Below are 18,833 nucleotides of genomic sequence, written 5' to 3' on the forward strand. Positions count from 1 at the left end.
TAAGTGTGACAAGTTAACCACGGACGAAACACTGATGAAATACTCCAACTCTTGAATTTCAACGAAAGAAATTAAAAATGAACTTTGAAAAATCAGGAAAATGTAACTGTGACAAGGTAAACCACAATGAAACACTACTGAAATATTCCAACTCTTGCATTGCAACGAAAGAAATTCAAAATGAACTTTGAAAAATTAAGAAAATGTAACTGTGACAAGGTAAACCACAACCAAACACTACTGAAATATTCCAACTCTTGCATTTCAACGAAAGAAATTCAAAATGAACTTTGAAAAATTAAGTTAATGTAACTGTGACAAGGTAAACTACAACAAAACACTACTGAAATATTCAAACTCTTGCATTTCAACGAAAGAAATTCAAAATGAACTTTGAAAAATTAAGGGAATGTAACTCTGACAAGGTAAACTACAACCACACACTACTGAAATATTCCAACTGTTGCATTTCAACGAAAGAAATTCAAAATGAACTTTGAAAAATCAAGAAAATGTAACCGTGACAAGGCAAACCACAACCAAACACTACTGAAATATTCCAACTCTTACATTTCAATGAAAGAAATTCAAAATGAACTTTGAAAAATCAAGAAAATGTAACTGTGACAAGGTAAACCACAACCAAACACTATTGAAATATTCCAACTCTTGCATTTCAATGAAAGAAATTCAAAATGAACTTTGAAAAATCAAGAAAATATAACTGTGACAAGGTAAACCACAGCCAAACACTACTGAAATATTCCAACTCTTAACATTTCAATGAAAGAAATTCAGATGCACTTTGAAAAATCAAGAAAAAGTAACGGTGACAAGGTAAACCACAAGCAAACACTACTGAAATATTCCAACTCTTGCATTTCAACAAAAGAAATTCAAAATGAACTTTGAAAAATCAAAAAAGTGTAACTGTGACAAGTTAAACCACAACCAAACACTACTGAAATATTCCAACTCTTGCTTTTCAATGAAAGAAATTCAAAATGAACTTTGAAAAATCATGAAAATGTAACTGTGACAAGGTAAACCACAACCAAACACTACTGAAATATTCCAACTCTTGCATTTCAACGAAAAAGATTCAAGATGAACTTTGAAAAATCAAGAAAATGTAACTGTGACAAGGTAAACCACTACCAAACACTACTGAAATATTCTAACTCTTGCATTTAAACGAAAGAAATTCAAAATCAACTTTGAAAAATTAATAAAATGTAACTTTGACAAGGTAGGCTAAACCACAACGAACCACAACTGAAATATTCCAACTCTTGCATTTCAACGATATAAATTCAAAATGAACTTTGAAAAATTAAGAAAATGTAACACTGACAAGGTAAACCACAACCAAACACGACTGAAATATTCCAACTCTTGCATTTCAACGAAAGAAGTTCAAAATGAACTTTGAAAAATCAAGAAAATGTAACTGTGACAAGGTGAACCACAACCAAACACTACTGAAATAATCCAAATCTTGCATTTCAACGAAAGAAATTCAAAATGAACTTTGAAAAATCATGAGAATGTAACTCTGACAAGGTACACCACAACCAAACACAACTTAAATATTCCAACTCTTGCATTTAAACGAAAGAAATTCAAAATTAACTTTGAAAAATCAAGAAAATGAAACTCTGACAAGGTAAACCACAACCAAACACTACTGAAATATTCAAACTCTTGTATTTAAACGAAAGAAATTCAAAATGAACTTTGAAAAATTAAGAAAATGTAACTCTGATAAGGTAAACCATAACCGAACGCTACTGAAATATTCCAACTCTTGCATTTCAACGAAAGAAATTCAAAATGAACTTTGAAAAATCAAGAAAATGTAATTGTGAAACTTAAAACCACAACCAAACACTGCTGAAATATTCAAAATCTTGCATTTAAACGAAATAAATTCAAAATGAACTTTAAAAAATTAAGAAAATGTAACTATGACAAGGTAAACCACAACCAAACACTACTGAAATATTCCAACTCTTGCATTTCAACGAAAGAAGTTCAAAATGAACTGTGAAAAATCAAGAAAATGTAACTGTGACAAGGTGAACCCCAACCAAACACTACTGAAATAATCCAACTCTTGCATTTCAACGAAAGAAATTCAAAATTAATTTTGAAAAATAAAGAGAATGTAACTCTGACATGTTAAACCATAACCAAACACTACTGAAATATTCCAACTCTTGCATTTCAACTAAAGAAATTCAAATGAACTTTGAAAAATTGAGAAAATGTAACCATGACAAGGTAAACCACAACCAAACACTACTGAAATATTCCAACTCTTGCATTTCAACAAAAGAAGTTCAAAATGAACTTTGAAAAATCAAGAAAATGTAACTGTGACAAGGTTAACCACAACCAAACAATAATGAAATAATCCAACTCTTGCATTTCAAAGAAAGAATTTAAAAATGAACTTTTAAAAATATATACAATGTAACTTTTACAAGTAAACCCACAAACAAACACTACTTAAATATTCCTACTCTTTCATTTCAACGAAATAAATCCGAAATGAACTTTGAAAAATCAAGAGAATGTAACTGTGACAAGGTAAACCACAACCAAACACTACTGAAATATTCCAACTTTTACATTTCAATGAAAGAAATTCAAAATGAACTTTGAAAAATCAAGAAAATGTAACTGTGACAAGGTAAACCACAATCATACACTATTGAAATATTCCAACTCTTGCATTTCAATGAAAGAAATTCAAAATGAACTTTAAAAAATCAAGAAAATGTAACTGTGACAAGGTAAACCACAGCCAAACACTACTGAAATATTCCAACTCTCACATTTCAACGAAAGAAATTCAGATGAACTTTGAAAAATTAAGAAAATGTAACTGTGACAAGGTAAACCACAACCAAACACTACTGAAATATTCCAACTCTTGCATTTCAACAAAAGAAATTCAAAATGAACTTTGAAAAATCAAGAAAGTGTAACTGTGACAAGTTAAACTACAACAACACACTAGTGAAATATTCCAACTTGCCTTTCAACTAAAGAAATTCAAAATGAACTTTGAAAAATCAAGAAAATGTAGCTGTGACAAGGTAAACCACAACCAAACACTACTGAAATATTCCAACTCTTGCATTTCAATAAATGAAATTCAAAATGAACTTTGAAAAATCAAGAAAATGTAACTGTGAAAAGGTAAAACCAAACACTACTGAAATATTCCAACTCTTGCATTTCAATGAAAGAAATTCAAAATGAACTTTGAAAAATCAAGAAAATGTAACTGTGACAAGGTAAACCAAACACTACTAAAATATTCCAACTCTTGCATTTCAATGAAGGAAATTCAAAATGAACTTTGAAAAATCAAGAAAATGTAACTGTGACAAGGTAAACCACAACCAAACACTACTGAAATATTCCAACTCTTGCATTTCAACGAAAGAAATTCAAAATGAACTTTGAAAAATCAAGAAAATGTAACTGTGACAAGGTAAACCACAACCAAACACTACTGAAACATTCCAACTCTTGCATTTCAACGAAGGAAATTCAAAATGAACTTTGAAAAATCAGACCTTTGGAGGGGGGAGGGGCCGGGGGAGGGGGTCGTTCTGTGTCTCAATGCACAAAAAAAGTATAAAAAATGGGGGAGGGAAGGGAGGGGAGGAGGGGAGGGGAAGAGGGGAGGGGAGGAGGAGGAGGAGGGGTAGGAGGAGGGGAGGGGAGGGGAGGAGGGGAGGGGAGGGGGAGGAGGGAGGGGAAGGGGAGGAAGGGAGGGGAAGGGGAGGAGAAGGGAGAAGATGGAGGGAGAGGGGCCCCTTTGGGGGGCCAAAGGGGGGAGGGGCCCTTTGGGCCCCGGGGGGGGTCTGGGGGAACCTTGAGGGCCGGGGGCCCTTTTGGGAGCCCAGTGGACCTTTGAGGACCGGTGGCTTCCTTCGGGGTTGGGGTAGAGGGATTGGAACCCTTTGGGGTTGGGGTAAAGGACCTCACAACACTGTTAAAATCGAACTTGTGTATTATAACGACCACAAAGTTTTACCCTCCAATTCTCTCCTAAAATCTCTTCAAAAATCATATTTTAAAATGTCTCTAACTGTTTCGCCGAAATAATTCCATAAAATGACTAAAACGGTTTCGCCCAAATAATCCCTAAACGTAATTTCAGCGTGTTCCTTTTGTTTGGCATCCCTGTGCTTTCACTTTGTCCCGGAGACAATTCTCTTTGGGAATGCATCAAATACATTAATTAACTTGACGTCATCTGTCAGACATTCCCTGGAAACAATTTGATTAATGACTGACAGCACAGGTGTTCCCCGGAAACTCATATCATTTGGCTCGAACAACAACAAGAAGGGAGTGACAAAGTTCCTGTTTTACCATTCTCACTGACAAAGACCATAAAACCATCAAATAAATTGACCAACACACATAACCATCCATGAAAACAGACATAAATTTGACAAAGTTCCTGTTTTTTCATTCTCACTGACAAAAACCATAAAAACAGACATAAATGTGAGAAAGTTTCTGTTTTTTCAAATTCTCACTGACAAAAACCATAAATCATCCATAACCATCCATGAAAAACATCAAATAAATTGACCAACACACATAACCATCCATGAAAACAGACATAAATGTGAGAAAATTCCTGGTTTTTCAAGTGAGAAAATTCCTGTTTTTTCATTCTCAGTGAGAAAACCATAAACCACGTGGTGCTGTCACGACTGGTACCCCCCCTTCTACTACTCCTATCTCAAAATTTTGATTGGATGTGCTTGGGGAAATGGTGGGCGTGAGAGAAGGGTTAGTTGCCCTCCAGTCACCTTCGACTATTAAAAAGGGCAGTAGCCCTTTCAATTTCAAATCGATTGATCCCTTTTTAAAGTTTATGCGACATCACTTTCTATAAAAACATTCCATGCCCCCAGGGCATAACTTATAACCCTTGCCCTGGGGGCTGTGGTGAGGCGGTTGTCATCCTCAAAAACCTAATTTCCAGAGCTTTCATCTATGTTCAACAAAATGGCTATCTCAAAATTTTGATTGGATGCGTTTGGGGGAATAGTGGGTGTGCAATGGGGGTTAGTTGCCTTCCAATCACTTTCGACTATTAAAAAGGGCACTAGCCCTTTCAATTTCCAATTGAATGAGCCTTTTTTTTAGTTTCTACGATCATCCTTCGTATATACACCATATATGTCCCCAGGCCATAACATACTACCCTTGCCCTGAGGGCTCTTCAGGGGGGGGGGGTATCATCCTCAAAGACAGAATTTCCGGATGATTCAACTACGTTGAACAAAATGGCTGTCTCAAAATTTTGATTGGATGCGTTTGGGGAAATGGTGGGCGTGGAAGGGGTGTTAGTTGCCTTCCAATCATCTTTGGCTATTAAAAAGGGCACACGCCCTTCCAATTTCCAATCAAATGAGCCCTTTTCGATGTTTCTACGACTAATCCTTCGATACGAAGTGCCCTGGTCTAAAAGAAAAAAAAATAATACATTGTGCTAACATCATTCTTTACTTAAGCTGCGCTATTGCGCTGCCTATGATTAAACGGCCTTTGCGATTCAGGAGTCATTCTAAAAGAATTTGAGCAAAATTTGAACTTTAGCGTAAAGAGCGAGGTATTGACGAAGGGGCGAGCACAATAATTTCTGTTCGTTTTAAGTTTTAATTTTGTTTCTTACTTTCAGTTGAAAAAACTTGTTTTTTTATTGAATCAAACAGTTCGTGGTAATCGAACTGTAAATAAGGAGCGACCCAGCTCAATAGTAACTGAAACTCTAAAAAACGGAATTTTGAAACCAATATCCATCAAAAGAATCAGATTTTTACGCTGATGTCAAATATAAGTTTCATCAAGTTTAGCCCAACCCATCAAAAGTTAGGCGCCTGAGAAAATTCGCCAGATTTTCGAAAAAAGGGGGAACATCCTCTAAAAGATGTAGAACCTTAATGAAAATCAAACCATCAGGTTCATTGTATCAGAGAACCCTGCTGTAGAGGTTTCAAGCTCCTATCTGCAAAAATGCGGAATTTTGTATTTTTTGCCAGAAGATAGACCATGGATGCGTGTTTTTTTTCCCAGGGGTGATCGTATCAATCCAGTGGTCCTAGAATATCGCGAGAGGTTTCATTCGAACGGAAATTAAAAGTTCTAGTGCCCTTTTTAAGTGACCAATAAAAATGGAGGGCAACTAGGCCCCCTCTCACGCTCAATTTTTCTCAAGGTAGCTCAATCAAAATTTTGAGATAGCCATTTTGTTCAGCATGGTCAAAAATATAGTAACTATGTCTTTTAGGATGACTTAATCCCCCAAAGGCCCCGGGGAAAGGGCTTAAAGTTATGAACTTTACCCATTGTTTATTTTTAGTATTGGTTTTTGGGAAGTATACAGACGTTTTCTGGTGGGATTTTTTCTGATATTGGGTGGGGGGTGTGGGATAGTTTGGGGGTTACGTGGGAGGATCTTACCAAGGAGGAAGTTTTCATGGGGGAAGAAACATTGCTATGAAGGGGGCGCCGGATTTCGTAGGCATTATTTAAAAAAACGAACAGAAATTAAATACAAAAAAACTGAAAGTAAGGAGCAACATAAAAAATTAAAACGAACAGAAATTATTACGTATATTATCTGGGTTCGTCCCCTAGTCAATACTTCGCTCTTTACGCCAAAGATTTTTTAGTACTTTCATAAGAGCTATTTATTCTAATTAACGGCCTTTGTGATTAAGCGGCCATTTGTAAAGAATTGGAACAAAATTCCAACTTTAGCGTAAAGAGCGAGGTATTGACTAGAGGGCGAACCCCCTAATAAATGTATTTAAAATATATGAATATAGAGGTTCGTTACATAAGTTAATTCGTAAGTTACGTATATTTATTACTGATAAAAACGTTCATAAATAAAATTAAACAACTTTCGAGGAAGCCATTTAACCAAATAAAAATAAAATTAATATGCAAATTTTGTTTTAATTATTCAAGTATAGGGAGCCAAAATCAAAACGTTCATTAATTTAAAAACGTTTAAAAATTAAATAAAAAAAACAATTTTTTTTTAACTGAAAGTAAGGAGCGATATTAAAACTTAAAACGAACAGAAATTATTCCGTATATGAAAGGGGCTGTCCCCTCCTCAACGCCTCGCTCATAACGCTAAAGTTAGACTTTTTCTCACAACTCTATTTTTTTAAACAATAAAAAACTGTAGCATAAAGAGCGAGGCGTTGAGGAGGGGACAACCCCTTTCATATAAGGAATGTGTAGTGTAAAGAACGAAGCGTTGAGGAGGGGACAGCCCCTTTCATATACGGAATAATTTATCTTCGTTTTAAGTTTTAATGTTGCTCCTTACTTTCAGTTAAAATAAACTTGTTTTTTGTTTATTTACTCCAACAAGGTTGAACATTTAGAAATTCTAACTTGTCTTTTACCCAGTGATATTGCCTCATATTTTTAAAATACTGAAAAACTTAGTTCAGTGGTTCAGTTGCACGATGGTTCAGTTACACAAGGGTTCAGTTGCACGGTGGTTCAGTTGGAAGGTGGTTCAGTTGCATGGTGGTTCAGTTGTACGGTGGTTCAGATGCACGGTGGTTCAGTTGCACGGTGGTTCAGTTACATGAGGGTTCAGTTACATGGGAGTTCAGTTATATAGGGTTGAGTTGCACGGGGATTTAGTTGCACGAGGGTTTAGTTAAATGGAGTTTAGTTCCCCGGTGGTTCAGTTATACGAGGGTTTAGTTGCACGGGGGTTCGGTTATACAGGGGATCAGTTGCACGTTAGTTCAGCTGCACGGTGGTTCAGTTACACGGTGTATCAGTTACAGGGATTCAGTTGCTTGTGGTTCAGTTACACTGTGGTTCAGTTACACGCACACCGACGGAGATACTAGTGACTCAGATGATTTTGACTTAATGTTACAGGAGCAAACAGACATGGTCCAGGTAGAAATATAGTATTTTTACTAGGACATTTTGACGCCCAGGTCGGTAGAAACAGAGATAGATGGTATCCTAGCCTAGGTAAATTTGGTGTAGGAAAACAAAACAGTAATGGTTACAGACTTTTGTATAACAATCTAGTTAAAACCAATACGGTATTTGGTCATAAAATAGCTCATAAGTTAACATGGTATTCACGTGATGGTAAGACAGCAAACCTTATTGATTATGTTATAGTAAACCGAAGACTAGTAAAATCGACATAAGATACTAAGGTATATAGAAGTGCTGTTACTGACGTTACTAGTAAAGATCATCATCCAGTAGTGTCTAGGGTTAGTTTAAAGCTGAAATTTCGGAAGGGTAACTACCTCCTGGAAATTTATGATGTTGGTAGACCCCTGGATGAGAATATGACAGAAACTTTTCAGGAACAGTTGAATATTAGATTTGAGAGTTTAAAATTTGACAATGTTGGAAGATGGCTGGAATATTTTTAGAAAAGCAATTTGTGAAGTTGCTGATAGTGTCTTAGGGAAGAAATTTAGGACTGCAGCTAGGAATATTAGTGAAAAAGGTTTATCTTTAATAGAGAGAAGAATGGGCTTTTACAAGAATTATCTGAGTGATAGATCATATGAAAACAAAACAAATGTAGTGGAGGAAGCGGAAAAGTGGAGAAAGCATTAAAATATAAACTAAGGAGTAATGAAGTGGAGGCCATGGATAAAATTGCCAAGGATCTGGAAGATGCAGCAAGACGGGATAATAGTAAAATATTCTACTGGCATGTTAATAAATTGAGAAGGAGTAGTCAATTTGAACTTGTCCCAGTTAAAGATATGAACGGGGTTATAATTAGTGATAAGGAAATATTTAAAGAGAGTTGGGCAGAACATTTAGAGAATGGGCTAAACCGAGATAGAGTTTTCGGAAAAGATATAGAGGACTATGAAAAAGCTTGTGATACCTTGGATGTGAAGTAAGATTTTTTTTGTGAGGAAGAATTAGCGACAGTACTAAAAGAATTCAAAAATAATGAGGCTTCAGATGCTGATAGTGTGGTGAATGAGTCTCCTAAATATGGTGATTCTGAGGTTAGAAATAAGTTACTGAAGATTATGAATAGGATTTTTGAAAATGGGAAGTACCTAACGATTTTAGGAAAACCTAAATTAAACCACTTTGTAAGAAAGGTGATAAAAGTGAGTGTGGTAATTATCGAGGTATTAGTCTGGTCCCTGTTGGTAGCAAACTACTTAGTAATACGATACTTTTTAGACTGAAAGATGTTGTAGACAAAGATTTTAAGAAAAGAACAGTGCGGTTTTAGAAAAGGTAGAGGATGTATCGACAAAATTTTCACTCTTATGTTAATAATTGAGAAGTGCCTGAACTGTCAAACATCTTTGGTCCTCAGTTTTATAGATTATGAGCAAGCGTTCGATTCTGTTGATAGAAGACCTTTAGCAAAGGTCTTATCCTTATATGGTATACTAGACAAATACATTAAAGTGATTAGTGCTATGTGTGAGAACAACACTGCTGTGGTTAAGGTACGAAATGAGTTAGCTGCTGGTTTTGTATTAAATCAGGAGTTAAGCAGGGTTGTGTTCTTTCCCCTTTTGTATGGATTATTTTGATGGACTTTGTCTTAAGGAGCACAGGAAAGGCAATGGGAGACCACGGAATCAAATGGGGAGGACAAAATCTCCTGGCCTTAAATTATGCTGATGATTCTAGCATCCTAGATGAAAGTGTGGGCAAAATGTATGAGCTTTTAGAGGTTTTGTGAGTTCAGGGTGCTAGAATAGGTTTGAAAATTAATGTTAAGAAGACTAAGTCACTAAGGCTAGGAATAAGTGGAGTGGAAAAGGTGGCGCTACGGGTAACGAAAAGATTGATCAGGTGGGCAGCTTCACTTATCTTGGTAGTATTGTTAGTAAAGACAGTGGGAGCAGTTAAGATATTCAAATTAGAAGAGCCAAGGCTCAGGGTGTTTTTTTTCAGTTAAAAAAATTTTTTTGGAAGAATAGGAAGATAAGTCTGCAAACCATAATTAGAATATTGGAAGCTACAGTGATGACACCGGTCAAATATTTTTTTCAAGCGGGGGCGGTCCGAAGAGTGAATGAAGATTTGCTAGATGTTTTCCAGAGAAATTGCCTACGGATTGTTCTGGGTACCCAGCTGACTGACGTATTTCAAACAGTAATCTGTACGAAAAATTTGGTTCAATCTAGATTTTCTGGGCTATAATGAAAGAAAGGTTGAGATGGCTAGCGCACGTTCCGCGAATGAAGGATGACAGATTGCCAAAGATTTTGCTTTTTGGCCTACCGCTTAGGGCTAAACGGAAAGCAGGTCGTCCTCATCTGTGGTGGGAGGATGTCATAAAGGAAGATTTAAAGGAAATGGGAACTTCCTGGGAGGGTGTAAAGAGGGAAGCTTTGAATAGATTAGAATGGAGGAGGAGTGTGCAAAGCTGTGTTGGCCTCAGGCGGCTTGGTGCTGCGGTGAGGTGCTAGTAGTAGTAATAGTATTGTATTAAAAACCTAAAGTTTTGGTCACCTTTACAAGATAGTATTCAAATGAAAGCAGCTACGACCTTCTTGCCGCGGTTTGGAAGATTATATCAAATGTTAGACAACTTATTTTACCTTATTGTTAGCTGAAGCGTCCAGACAGATTATCCGGTCATGTCAGACGAACTCTACATACACATTTGACTACGTAGATAAGCATTTGGAGTATCTGCTGGATCATTTTCAACCACCTAACCTGACTCACTGGAACTTTTTTTGGCGCGTTTGAATGACCTCCTCTCTTCGATGGGTCACAAAAATGAACACAGGGAAACATAAAAAAATTAATCAAGCATATTTGACTTTTAAAATAAATAAAAAAAAATCTGCCTGTTCCTATTAAATATTTCATACGAATGCGTGATAGATATTTTTGAAAAAAAAGCCTCAGGAAGGCTAATGGTGAATCGTGCTTTATTTAAAAGCCAAAGAAAAGTGCCGAAAAGAATGTTACCTTAGAAGGCGAGACAGCTACAAATAAAAGCGGATGAGTATTTTGCAATGAGCATAAGCCACTGAGATCTTGCTGGGTAACATAAATAATTGTGGCAGTTGGGGGAAATGTCTCACAAAAACAACTGCACTTAACCCGAGGAAAACAGAAATAATGACACTTTTTGCAATGGCAGATTAAGTGATAGATTACCGATGTAAAACAAAATCCTGACAGTTTTGGCAACGATACTCTTAGATTATTTTTCCTTTTGTACTATCGTCCTCTCGTTTCCCTTTAAGTATCGTCCTCTATGCGTATGTATTTTTAGTTAATTCCGAACATGCCTTATAAAAGTAAATAAGTGCGAAGTTAGTATATTAAAGATCTTGTTTGCTCAAAACAAAGTTTCTTTTAAATACTCTTTATTGTTTATCTATTTAATTTTTCGTTTCTTCTTTCCCTTTTTAAATGTTACGTTGGTCTAGATTTGGCAACCACACTTTTTTTCTTTTCTTTTCTTTTTTTTTTTTTTTTTTTGATAAAATCCTTAGTGGCTAATGTCAAAACAGAACAAATAAAATCGATTTGGGCAACACAGATGTAGGAATAAACTGACAATAGCCAAAATACTTAAGAATGAATGGAAAATACTACTCCTACCCCCCCCCCCCCTCACCCGGTTTGTCAATCAACATCAAAGCATATTATTGGCATTCTGACGATTTTGATTTAGATATACAAGGCATAAATATAATCTTTGTCGATCAGTAACCTCAGGAAGCCCTTGGATGTGTCCTTATCACTTTATCCATATCTATATCACAATATGTAGACCGCCTTTAAAATCCATATAACCAAGCCGGTTTAAGGTTAAACTTCCATTGTTCAAAGCAGCCTTTTTAACTAATCTTGCGTTTTTTCAGCTTTTTTTTGGTATTTTTTAGTTAAATTTCATCTGAATATCTGTTTTTCTTTTTCGTATTATTGAGAAGCATTAGTTCATCACATACCTTTCGCTAGGGGAGTGGCCATAAGGAGATGGGTAATAGCTCCACCTGCAGATTCTCCAAAAACTGTAATTCTATTGGGGTCGCCACCAAAATCATCAATGTTCTGTCTAACCCATTGAAGTGCTGCTAAGGTGTCAAACAAACCAAAGTTCCCTGGCAGTATTTTGTCCCCTGAGCATAGAAAGCCTGAAAAATATGATTAAAGAGGCAAAAAAGAAATCATCAATAGCTTCATACAAGATCTTGACAAATTAATTTGTTTCTAATTACTTAACGGTAAGGTAGTTTTAAATGTTATTATATGTAGTTAATTGCTTATTAAGATACGAAATCATATTTATGCTCGTAATACAATCTTACAACATAACATCTGGATACAAAACTTTTTCAGGTTGGGCCGAGCCAATGCAACCACCATTCGTAAATGGGTTTAAGAAACACGGCAGAGGGTATGGAAGGATATGGCACTGAATGGGAAGGTGAAACTCTCCTACACTTAGATTATTCAGATGATTTGAGTGTCCCAGGTAAAAATCTAGTGAAATGAAGAAATTTCCAGAGGTTTTCAGAGTCCAGGGTGCAAAAAAAAAATAAAATAAAAAACAGGATTGAAAATTGATGTTAAGAAGACCAAGCTTAGATTAGGAATCAATGAAAGGAGGAGGTTATGTAGAGTAACACGAAATAGATCAAGTGGATAGTTTCACTTACCTGGATTAGCACAGACGGAGGATGCAGTGAAGATGTACAATGTAGATTAGCAAGGTGTAGTGTCTCTACTTTCTCAGTTGAAAAAAGTTTGGAAGGATAGAAAAAATTGCCCATTGAATAAAATTAGAACAATGGGAGCCACAATAGCGATAGAGGTCAAGCATGGCTCTGAATCTTGGTTGTTTTAAAAGGCTGAGGAAGGTTTGATAAATATTTCCCAGAGGTATTGTCCACAGATAGTCTTAGGTTCTCGTTTGACTAACCGTATATCAAACAGTAGGCCCTACAGAAAATGTGTTTCAATTCCTCTTTCTAAGGCTATAATAAAAGAATGGTTAAAATAGCTAGGCCAAATTTTACTGCTAAAGGATGACAGATTGTCGAAGATTGTGTTTTTTGGCGATCCATAGTGAATTTTCTAGAAACAGTTGGGATGAGGTTATAAGAAATCATAAAATGACAGAATGCCTAAGATTATATTTTTTGGTCATCCATATCGAGCCAAACGAAAAACAATTCATTCCGGAATGGGTTAGGAAGAAGTCATAAGCAACGTTTAAAACAAAATTTAAAATTTAATGAGAAGGGATAAAGGATGGAGCTTAGAATATATTGGGCTGTAAGAAGAGTGTGTGTCGCTGTGCTATTCTCATATGGTTTGGTACTATTAGTAGGGCAGTGAGTTGTTGGTAGTAGTAGTAGTAGTAGTAGTAGTAGTAGCAGTAGTAGCAGTAGTAGCAGCAGTAGTAGTAGTAGAAGTAGTAGTAGCAGTTGCTGCAGTAATAGTATTAGTATCCCAGCATTCACAAAAGGGCTGATATAAATGCGGTATAATCCGTTACCTTGTTATTCTATATATTTCGCATCAAAACTACCCAATTTATAAGCAACAGGTGTTTTAAGTTCTAAACGATGATTTTATTATTCTCGTAAGATATCAGAAAAGATATATTTTTGTTTTCTTGTTTTCTATTTCCTCTTTAGCGATGGATGACCTTTGAATCACGATAGGTGGACAAAAACTTCTGTGTTTAGGGCAGTTAGTCTCATGCAAGTGACTTTTCTAATTTAATAGCTGCAAAAAAAACTTATAATATGCTCATTAAATCTAATCAGATAGTGCAGGACTAAATGCAAAATAAGTCACAGTCAATTCACATTTGAAAATGATAGTCACGTCATGCTATATGGGAAGAGGATGTAAAAAGCCAGTGCTCTTGGCCTCTTGACTTTGGATTCGAGGATGTTGTCGTAATTCTAATTTTTGGTTTCTTACATTTTTTTTTTGTTTTATTGATTTTCGAAAACATCTCTGATTTGAGCATTTTCAAAAAATATAATATCGGACCCTTGGCCCTATTTATCGGATAAATGTTCCACATCTACTATAATATAAAGTAACTTCACCCGTGCTCTAAATTTTCTTATATAAATTACTTTCAATGGCACTTCAAATGTATTATTTTTTCCAGCTTAATCACCTAGAAAACGTGTTGGCTTATAGCATTAATATTCCATGTGAGTCATATATGAGTCAAGCAATCTTACTTTTTATGTGCACGCATGTTTCTTAGTTAGTTCGTCTGAGTTCGTCGAGATTTTGTGAAAATACTTAGTTAGTTGGTTAAGATTTCGTATATAGTTCGTAAGAGTTGTTGGATTGACGCGTGGGTCATTAAAAGTTATTTATACTTTCTAAGCCCGCTGCTGGTTATTCCCCTTACCCGGTTAGGTTTGAGAAGAAAGTATTTAGGTTGACACCATAATATATATTGGAAGGCCCTACCCCCCTCCTAATGTAGTATATAACTGATCAATTTTTTTTCTTCAGTCCGGAAGTCAAATAAACTAAGTTCAAAAACCAGTAGCTAGTTTGAATAATACAAAGAAAGAATCAGAGGAAGAAGAAGATGCTCAGTGCTTGGTTCGTTTGAAGCTGTATTTCGAATCAAAATGGTTCTGGATTAGATTCATTGTATTGTATTCAGTGTATTTGCCTTTGAAGAGAATAAAAACTATATACATGTAAAAACTTCTCTTAAGATGTGCAAATACAACCCCGTGATTCAGATTAGTATTTAACATGGAAATGTTTAGGCAATTTACACGAAGAGTTGTCTTTGAATATACCTTTTCCATACTTAACTTGAATTGTCCGCAATGGAAACACTTGTATCCTCATTTACAGCCGCCTATTTATAACAATACTTTACAGATATATTATATCCCTTACCGCCTCTAGTAGTGTTTAGGGTTAATTTCGGAAGGGTAACTACCTCCCGGGAAGTTATGATGTTGGTAGACTGCAGGATGAAAATTTGAGAGAAACATTCCAGGAACGCTGAATACTATACTTGAGAGTTTAAAATTTGACAATGTGGAAGATGGTTGGAATAATTTTAGAAAAACAATTTGTGATGTTGCTGACGGTGTCTTAGGAAAGAAAGTTTATCTGAGTGATAGATCGTATGAAAACAAAAGGACACATAAAGAAAGTGGAGAAAGCATTAAAATATGAACTAAGGATGTGTGAAGTGGAGGCCATGGATAAAATGGCCGAGGATCCGGAGAGATGCAGCTAGACGGCATAATAGTAAAATATTGTACTGGTATGTTAATTAAATAAGATGGAACAGTCAATCTGGACTTGCCCCAGTTAAAGATTGAACGGGGCCACAATTAGTGATAAGGAAAGAGTTAAAGAGAGATGCGCAGAACATTTTGAGAATGTGCTAAATCAAGGTAAAAAAAGATATAGAGCCTTTTCAATTTCCAATCGAATGAGTCCTTTTTGAAGTTCTACGACAACACTTTCTATAAAACCTTATGCCCCCGGGGCATAACTTACAACCCATGCCCTGAAGGGTGTGGGGGGTTAATCATCTTCAAACAACTAATTTCCAAAACTTCGAACTACATTCCACAAAATGGCTATCTCAAAATTTTGATTGGATGTGTTTGGGGAAATGGTGGGCTTGAGAGGGGGTTAGTTGCCCTCCAATCACTTTCAGCTATTAAAAAGGGCACTAGCCCTTTCAATTCCAATCGAATGAGCCGTTTTCGAAGTTACTACGACAACGTTTTCTATAAAAACCTTATATGCCCCCCAAGGCATTACTTACAACCCTTGCCATGAGGGCTCTGGGGGGAGGGTTCATCCTTAAAGACCCAATTTCCAGAACTTTTAACTAATTTGAACAAAATGGTTATCTCAAAATTTTGATTGGATGTGTTTGGGGAAATGGTGTGTGATAGGGGGGCTAGTTGCCCTCCAATTACTTTCAACAATTAAAAAGGGCACTATTTCTTTGAATTTACAATCGGTTGAGACCTTTTAGAAGTTTCTACGACAATGCTTTCTATATGAACCGTATATGCCCCGAGGGAATAACTTACAACCCTCACCCCGAGGGCTGTGGGGGGAGTGTCCTCCTCAAAGACATATTTTCCAGATTTTTGAACTTCGTTGAACAAAACGGATATCTCAAATTTTTTATTGGATGTATTTGGGGAAATGGTGGGCGTGGAAGGGGTGTTAGTTGCCTTCCAAGTTTCGACTATTAAAAAGGGCACAAGCCCTTCTAATTTTCAATTGAATGAGCCCTTTTCGAAGTTTCTACGACAACTCCTTCGATACGAAGTGCCCTGGTCTAAAACCAAGAAAAAAATAATACATTGTGCCAAAATCGTTCTTCACTTAGGCAGCGCTATTGTGCTGCCTATGATAATTATCTTATCGTACGTTGAATTGTCCAGTAAAAAAAATTCCTATATGTTTATTGCTTACTTTTTACCAAAATAAAAAATGTATTTTTGTAATTTAATATATAAGTTTTAACAGTATATTTTTTATGGTGAATAATGCCAAGCATTATTGTCCATAACTTCGTAAATAAAATGTTAAAACTGTTTCAGCTGGCCCCGATCTTCCCTACTTATTACGCTATGATAAGACTGTAGATAAGGTTTTAAGAGAAGAATAGTTTGGTTTTAGGAATGAGAGAAAATAAAGACCCAGTTTATACTCTTGGATTAACAATTGAGATGTTGTCTGGATCACCATACACCTTTACTTAGTTTTATAGATTATGAAAAGGCATTTCATTCAGCCGATAGAGGAGCTTTAGTAAAGGTCCTATTATTTTACGTACAGATAGTACCAAATTATTATACGAGATAAAACTATTGTACCAGATAAGTATATTAGGATATTATTGCTAGTTACGAGGACAATGTGGCTGCGGTTAAGGTAAAAAGTGAGGTTAGTAGCTGTTTTGGTGCTGAATCAGGAGTTAGGCAGGGTTGAGTCTTATTCCCGTTTATATGGATGATCTGATGGACTTTGTTCAAAGGAAAACGGTAAAGGCTATGAGAAAAAACGGAGTCAAAAGGGAAGGTAAAACTCCCTTTTAACTTGAATTTTATACCTTACTCTCAATCTTAGGTTGTCTTAAGTAAGGTTTGATTATCGCTCAGTTAGGTTATTCAAAATCAACCGTGTTTTGATCAAAACTCAAGGTACTCGATCAAATTGCTGGTTTTATCATCTTAGTGTGAAAAATATAATTTTACCAAAAAATACATCTAAATGAATTGAAAAATTAAATCCGTATTTGATCTAATGCAACCCAATTTTAACAGCAGAAAAAAGAATGCAATAGTAGTAACCTATCTAGTACTTTGAACCATACATTCAACCATACATTCACGCCTACAAGAAGCTCAAAAGTATAATAGATATGGAGCATACAAGAAACTGGTTTTTTGTTATTGATAAGAATTGCACAAGAGTAGACATTTTAAAAAACGATCTTTAACTATAGAGCGGGCACGCATGTTATTTGAAAGATTACCTTAACTCGAGAGTAGTTTGTTATTAAAAAATTGGATGTTGCAATCAGAATTGTTTGATTGACATTTGCAAAAAGGGGTAAGGGATTTGCGGATTGGAGTGTAACTCGAGAGTAGTTTTTTATTAAAAATTGGACGCTACAATCAGAATTGTTTGATTGACATTTACAAAAAAGGGGTAAGGGATTTGCGGATTGGAGTGTAACTCGAGAGTAGTTTGTTATTAAAAAATTGGACGCTACAATCAGAATTGTTGATTGACATTTGCAAAAAAGGGGTAAGGGATTTGCGAATTGAGGGTTATCAGTTAAGATAGCCCCTTGCCATGGAACATAGCAATCTAAGTGATCATTGGCTGGACCAGTGCATGTGTAACTGAACCAGCATATCTGATGATGGAAGGCCGGAAAAAGATATGACTTGACCTAGCTTTACTTCTTCGATGTGTACTGTATAGTACACAAGTGGTGTTTGAGCAGTATTGTCAATTTAAAATAGAGTTTAACGTTATAGATTACTAAAATTTGACACTAAGACAGATGTATATGACAAGAAAAGAATTTTAATAACGAATAGCTTTACTTCTTTGATGTGTACTGTATAATACACAAGTGGTGTTTGATCAGTGTTGTCAATTTGAAATAGAGTTTAACGTTATAGATTACTAAAATTTGACACTAAGACAGATGTAGATGGCCCTTTCCAGAGCATGTACTTATGGATTTGGGTGGATTCTGTTCCTTCCTGTGCTATTTGGGGATATTACGTTCCTTGACACCTTTTCAGGGTATGTACTTATGGATTTGGGTGGATTATTTTCCTTCTTTTCTTATTCCGTGTGATTTTATCTTTACTTGGTGGTCTTCAAAAAGCGAGGTTTTTTGTTAAATAAATAATTCTTATACCTTTTAAAATAGCTTTACGGGGTTTGAGAGACTCTGTTGTTTTATTCTGTGTGATTTTATCTTTACTTGATGGTCATTCAAAAAGCGAGGATTTTTGTTAAATAAATGATTCTTATACCTTTTAAAATACCTTTATGGGGTTTGAGAGACTCTGTTGTTTTATTCTGTGTGATTTTATCTTTACTTGATGGTCATTCAAAAAGCGAGGATTTTTGTTAAATAAATAATTCATATACCTTTTAAAATAGCTTTACGGGGTTTGAGAGACTCTATTGTTTTATTCTGTGTAATTTTTTCTTTGCTTGGTGCTCATTCAAAAAAGCGAGGATTTTTGTTAAATAAATAATTCTTATACCTTTTA

The 18,833-nt window shown here is 35.6% G+C and overlaps 1 protein-coding gene across 1 annotated transcript in view; it reads right to left on the bottom strand.

Moving 5' to 3' along the window:
* The window catches only part of LOC148940065 (juvenile hormone esterase-like), a 272,646-nt gene that overhangs the window by 200,270 nt on the left and 53,543 nt on the right, over positions 1-18,833 (bottom strand). Inside the window, exon 4 of the mRNA XM_089106326.1 lies at positions 12,006-12,191. Within this exon, the coding sequence (XP_088962452.1) occupies positions 12,006-12,191 (186 nt within the window). The remainder of the gene's footprint in view (positions 1-12,005; positions 12,192-18,833) is intronic.

The sequence above is a fragment of the Artemia sp. Qi Xiang Cuo genome, chromosome 20, assembly GCF_049724085.1.
Source record: "Artemia sp. Qi Xiang Cuo chromosome 20, ASM4972408v1, whole genome shotgun sequence".
Taxonomy (NCBI): Eukaryota; Metazoa; Arthropoda; class Branchiopoda; order Anostraca; family Artemiidae; genus Artemia; species Artemia sp. Qi Xiang Cuo.